The sequence below is a fragment of the Gigantopelta aegis genome, chromosome 14, assembly GCF_016097555.1.
Source record: "Gigantopelta aegis isolate Gae_Host chromosome 14, Gae_host_genome, whole genome shotgun sequence".
Taxonomy (NCBI): domain Eukaryota; kingdom Metazoa; phylum Mollusca; class Gastropoda; order Neomphalida; family Peltospiridae; genus Gigantopelta; species Gigantopelta aegis.
Window position 1 is genome coordinate 49,300,666 of NC_054712.1, and position 6,078 is coordinate 49,306,743.

General features: G+C 38.4%; 1 protein-coding gene across 1 annotated transcript; it reads right to left on the reverse strand.

The window, feature by feature from the left end:
- Positions 1-333: 333 nt before the first annotated feature.
- On the reverse strand, positions 334-5,455 carry LOC121389570 (aquaporin-4-like). The gene is made up of 3 exons (XM_041521244.1): positions 4,886-5,455; positions 1,536-1,616; positions 334-736 (listed from the first exon to the last, which is right to left on the reverse strand). The coding sequence occupies exons 1-3, from the start codon at positions 5,453-5,455 to the stop codon at positions 521-523; spliced, it is 867 nt and encodes a 288-aa protein (XP_041377178.1). The 3' UTR covers positions 334-520.
- Positions 5,456-6,078: the final 623 nt, after the last annotated feature.

A 6,078-nucleotide genomic window follows, 5' to 3' on the forward strand; every position in this document is an offset into this window, starting at 1 on the left:
GACTTTTTAACGATTGTAATTATATACCAAATATATTTTTCTGCATAAAATATTAGTGGCTATATATTAAATGTGTTTCTGGTCGTTCTAATATTTGTACTGAGTTAAATTTCATTCTATTTCCTAAAATACGTACGTACGTACGAAATTATTTGAAGACAAAATCCAGTTTGGGTTTCTTACAAATATTAAGACGACCAAAAACACATTGAATATACAGACACTGATATTCTAAACAAGAAAATATATTTAATATATAAGTTTAATCGTAAAGATATTTTATTAGTCGGAAACATCTTACAATGCAGCAAACTTAGGAATGTCCCTTTAAGAACATGTTGAGCTTCACGTCACATTTTGGCGCTCATGTGGAAGTACAATCACACAGCATACGAATAAATGGAGATATCCCCAATTAATTATAGTTCACCAAAATATGGGAGCAACATTCCTTTTAGAAATAATTCTCCGGCCACCCAGGTTTTTTTAACAGTGATCTGTATTCACGGTCAACACATTTTTACACTTCCGGGTCATCAGGTGCCACGGACGAAAAGGTCAGCTCTGTGGGCAGTTCGATGCTGTCCTTGCTGTCAGCAGGTTCCTCGAGCTGCACGTGGTCCAGGTGAGAGGAGCTAGAGCGTCTGAGGGGGCGGATATCCGAGTACGTCATATGACTGTATTCAAATGTGATTCCGCCCAAAATGGCGCCCAAGATCGGTCCCACCCAGTAAACCTTGAAAAAAAAGAAGTGAAAACGCATTCATAAATTCTAGATGACTTTCAGTGACATTCAAATTATATTATGGTAAAAATAACGACCAGCAAAGCGACAGGAAAATCGATCCTGTTGCTGTATAATGAAATATGTAATATTATACCAATATCAAATATTTCATGTTGTTAAAGGCATTGTCCAGAGTTTGCTTCTATTGTAAGATGTTTCCCACTAACAGAGCCTTTTTAATGACTAAAATAAAATGTTAAATATATTTTAATGTTTATGATGCCAGTGTTTGTATAAACAAGCTGTTTGTTATAGTCCTAATCTTTTAATATCCCAAACTGGATATTACGTTCTAACAATTTCGTACGAACGAGAAAATTGATGCTACGAAGTAAAATTAAAAATGACTGCTAAAACACTAACACATGACAGCTAACACCAGCACTGGTATTCTGAACAAAGAAAATGTATTAAATGTTATTTTAGCCCAAAATACTTTGTTAATCGAGAATAGTTTACGGTAGCTACAAACTCAAGACAGGCCCTTTACATAACTACATGGGACTTCGTCCAGTAAGCCCATCGTGACATTTCCCACCGACGTTGGCGCCTTCTGTCGAATATTATCGCCACACGCTCCTCAAGTTTACACAGAGCTGAATAATTTTTAGTAATGATATTAGTTTTTATGAAAGAGCTATTATTAAGATCTCGCCTATAGACATCTTACACAAGCAAATATACAGCTACAAACATTGAAATCAGATATTGATATTACTAATATTTTATTAAAACAATTCCTAGTTACCCAGTGGTTCACCCATGAATTGCACACAACCGCTGGTCCCAGTGATCTTGCAGGGTTCATGCTAGCACCAGTGTATTTCCACTGGAAAAAATTAAATAAAAACAGTTAAACAGTTCACAACAAGATGAAGAGGAAGAAAAAAAAATACAAAAGGAAGACTATAACGCCAAATAATAATAAAACTATTTGTATGTAAATGTATCTACGCATGTATAGAACCGTCCATTGTGGATTAGTCTTATATATGATATATTAAAGGGACATTCCCAAGTTTGCTGCATTTTTAGATGTTTTCGACTATTAAAATATTTCTACGATTAAACTTACATATTAAATATGTTTTCTTGTTTAGAATATCAGTGTCTGTATATTCAATGTGTTTCTGGTCATCTTAATATTTGTAAGAAGCCCAAACTGGATTTTGTCTTGAAATAATTTCGTACGTACGAAAAAAACAATTTTTAGGAAATAAAATGAAATGTAACCTAATACAAATACTAGAACGATCCGAAACACATTTAATATACAGCCACTAATATTTTATGTAATTACAATCGTTAAAAAGTCTCTATTAGTCGATAACATCTTAAAAATTGCAGCAAATTCGGGAATGTTCCTTTAAATGGTACACTATAAGTTAAAATATATATGATCAATACGTTATATCATATCTACACACACACACACACACACACACACACACACACACACACACACACACACACACACACACATACACACACACACACACTAATTTACTCATGAAAGATGAAATAAACGAAAAAAAACAAGCGCTTTATCAATCTTATACTATTTTTAAACAAGAATTTTGATTTTCTTAAACATTATGGATGCTATGAATGGTACAGGATAATGAGGATATGCATACCTTTCATACAGTAATTTATGAGTGATTGATTACACGACAGCTTGGTAAATATTATAAGGTTATTATACAATTTTGTTTACAATATGGAATTTCATTGTACGAGTTCATGTTATGGTGAAAATCTGTACTGGACGAGTGAAATGAAATTCCATATTGTAAACAAAATTATATAATAACCTTTTTTATTCATCGTTAACAATGCATCAACTTTGATGTCAATTCGAAATGCATGACGTCATATTACACTGATGCAACGTAATGGAGAAAAATGAGGAATACATTCCACTACTAATTGTCTGACTTTCTGGCACTTGATTTTCAATAAATTCCTGTATTGTTTCATCGGATAACACTGTGACTCAGTAGCTCAGGCATTTCCAGTCTGGAGCTCCACGCGGTAAGACGTGTTTGCTTTCGTGTGCTCGACTTGGGGGTCCTTCATTTCGTTGTTTTTGTCAGCGAAATGAAGTTTTCTACTGGGATGTATGCGGCCATTGGAACTGATTGAACGCTGGAACGCTTCTCGTTTCGATAGCCTGCACCACCAGGTTGGATTCTTTTTAAGCAAGATTCCTCGCCTCCACGTCATTTCTCCGTCTGACTGTCGACTTGTTTTTTTCGTGACTCGTATGACGGCCATTCTGCAGAACGCCACGGTTGCTCGCGTTTAGTCTCTACATGTCCGAGCCTGTCCTAGCAGCACTGGAGGATTGACCGCCCCACTCTAAGAAGAAATAGGAAGCGGGGTCGACCCCTACTACTCTTTTTCTAGACTTTACCTTGCTTTATAGTGATACCATCTCGTATCCTCCAGAGTCGGGCCCGTCCGCACCACTATACCAACCCATGACGACTGGACTATACCCTAGTCTGATACTCTCTCTCGTTCAGATGGATCCGTCTTCTCAAGATCTGTATTTCAGCACAGCACTTCAACGTCTACCGACTGTCAATCTAGGGGTTTTCTTGATGGGATGCAACCCATCTCGTCCCTTTAAGCTGTGCACCCAAACGGCCTTAACGAGGCCACTCGCGTGGACATATCAATCGGACTTTAAACTTTTAGATCTGCGTTCAAAATTTTATGTCGAAATTACTTCTTTTAAAAAAAAATATTATTAAATAGTCCGACCCTCTCTTCTTTCTCTTATTTAATTTTGGACTGTCCTTCTAAAATGCTCCAAATTATATAAATATTCGGCCGAGCAGTCAATTCTTTTTATTTTTGGCGTGTAACCTTTTTTTTATTTTTTATTTATTCTATTAACTTTTCTGCCCATTTTCACCCCTCCCCCCCCTCCATCCCGAGTCAGGCCACCGATCTTATCGGAGGTCGGATTCGGGATGGGCGTGTTCGAAACCCTAGTGGTATATGGGCACGTTAAACTAGTTATCATCATCATCAGTAGCTCAGGTAGCGTTAAATCAAGGACAAAAGAAAACAAACGAGAGTGATGTCCCTTTATTTTGATAAAGGGCACGCGCGTCCAATATAGCTTTTACCATCCAATATGGAACGTCCAATAACACATTTTGAAGAATGTTTGGTACAAGATCGGTAACTATTGTTACAATTGAACCAATTTGATTGGAATCGATTATATAGATGTATAATAAATATCCTATGTTGAGAATACTATATGAGTGGTAGTTAGATACCATTTATCTTACAATGAGTTGTTTTAAAACATATCTAACGAGCGAAAGCAAGTTGGATACATTTTTGAACATCGAGTTGTAAGATAAATGATATCTAGTGGACACGAATGTAGTATTTTATTTATTATCTTTTTGTACATATCTTCCAAAACAAGGTTTAAAACAAATTGAAACTTCTTTTCCAACTAAAATGTATTTTCGGCGTATGCGCTTAAATGCGTCACAAAGTAATCAGTTTTAGGTTAACTTACACGTCACAAAGCTATCAATGTCTGTACCACTTATTTGATTGGATGGTAAGGCTGTAGCGACCAGGTAATCACCTACGAGCAGCCGGTCGATTGTCTTTACATCGAAAATAAACGTATGCACAAGCGTAGGAAGGTGCCAAAAAGTGGGGGGGGGGGGGGGGGGGGGAGGGGCACACTTTTATATTTACACACTTTTACACTATTATAAAGTAAATATAAAGCAAAATATCTGAAAAGTGGGCGGGGTGGGGGGGGTGGCATGCCCCCTTGCCCCCCCCCCCCCCCGTTTCCTACGCCAGTGGTATGTGTGTTATTGGTATGTGTTTTGAATTATGTTCTCAACAATGGGTATTTAACAGGGCCGTAGCTAGGATTTTTTGTTTGGGGGGGGGGGGGGGCAACTGAGTAGTTAATAGTCTAAAACTCCTTAAACAGTCAAGAAGAAAATTTTCTTTATGTTTCTATAATGCTTTCCGGATTTTTTTGCCCCCCCCCCCCCCCCCCCCCCCCCGCTATCTACGGCCGTGTTTAAGAAACAATAATTAACTTACCCCGAACGTATGCCCTATAGTAATAGAAAATCCAACTGGCACCAATTCGAAAGGAATACTGCTAGTGAATCCTGGGTAATCGAGACTTGCGAAGTACGAATACGTCATAAGAAAGGTTATTAGAAACTCTATTCCAAACGCCTGTCCGACCTCGATGTCCGGGTGTACGTACGTCACTCCCAGTAACTCGTGAAACCTAGCAGGGGTCACACCGTACACTATTCCGGCCCCTGCTATAGCCCCAACACACTGCGCTAGAATGTTGATCAAAGCTGTGATGACGTCAGTCTTTCGCGTGCAAAGCATGGCGATTGAAATAGCGGGATTCATTTGGGCTAGTCCGCTTGTTCTAAGGGACCAAAACATCAACGTCACTGCAAGCATCCCGAAAGTGATCGCTGCTTTCAGTTCGTCGCTGTTCGTCTTACATCGGGTGTTTCCGGTAATCGTCGCACCACATCCGATGAGAACGTAGAAGGTCGTGACGAGGAATTCACATTTGACGTTTTTCAAGAACGACAGTTGTTTGGCAGATCGGACCACAGTCTCAATGACAGCAGGGAAAGACATTCTGGTTGGCCACTATTTGTTGTAAATTTATAGACGGTCCAATAAATGATCACATAGTGTATATATAACACGGTATAAGTTTGTGATTGTCCGACATTTCTGTAACTAAATAAAGTAACAACATGGCATCAAGATCCCGGAAACTGAAAAGAGAAAACAGACTGTACCAGTTAAAAAAGAAGTAGAAGTTGAAGTTTGTTTTGGTTAACGATACCACTAGAGCATATTGATTTATTAATCACCGGCTATTGGATGTTAAACATTTAGTACTTTTGACGTATATTCTTAGAGAAGAAACCCGTTACATTGTTCCATTAGTAGAAAATGATCTGTATATGCACCATCACACAGACAGTATAACAGATAATCCTACCGCGGCTTGTGATATACCAGTCGTGGTGCACTGGCTGGAACGAGAAATGGGGATCGATCCTAGACCGACCGCGCATCAGGCGAACGCTTTATCACAAATATTTTCATATACTTACCATTTGTGACACCCAATAGCCGATGTGTATTTATGTGCTGGGGTGTTGTTAAAAACATTCATTCATTCGTTCGTTCGTTCGTTCGTTCGTTCGTTCGTTCGTTCGTTCGTTCGTTCGTTCGTTCGTTCGTTCGTT

Coding starts and splice junctions, on each gene's coding strand:
- LOC121389570 (XM_041521244.1), bottom strand. CDS start 5,455: ATGTCTTTCCCTGCTGTCATTGAGACTGTGGTCCGATCTGCCAAACAA. Junction 1,617..4,885: donor CTATAGGGCATACGTTCGGG/GTAAGTTAATTA, acceptor AATTTTTTCCAG/TGGAAATACACTGGTGCTAG. Junction 737..1,535: donor ATTCATGGGTGAACCACTGG/GTAACTAGGAAT, acceptor TTTTTTTTCAAG/GTTTACTGGGTGGGACCGAT.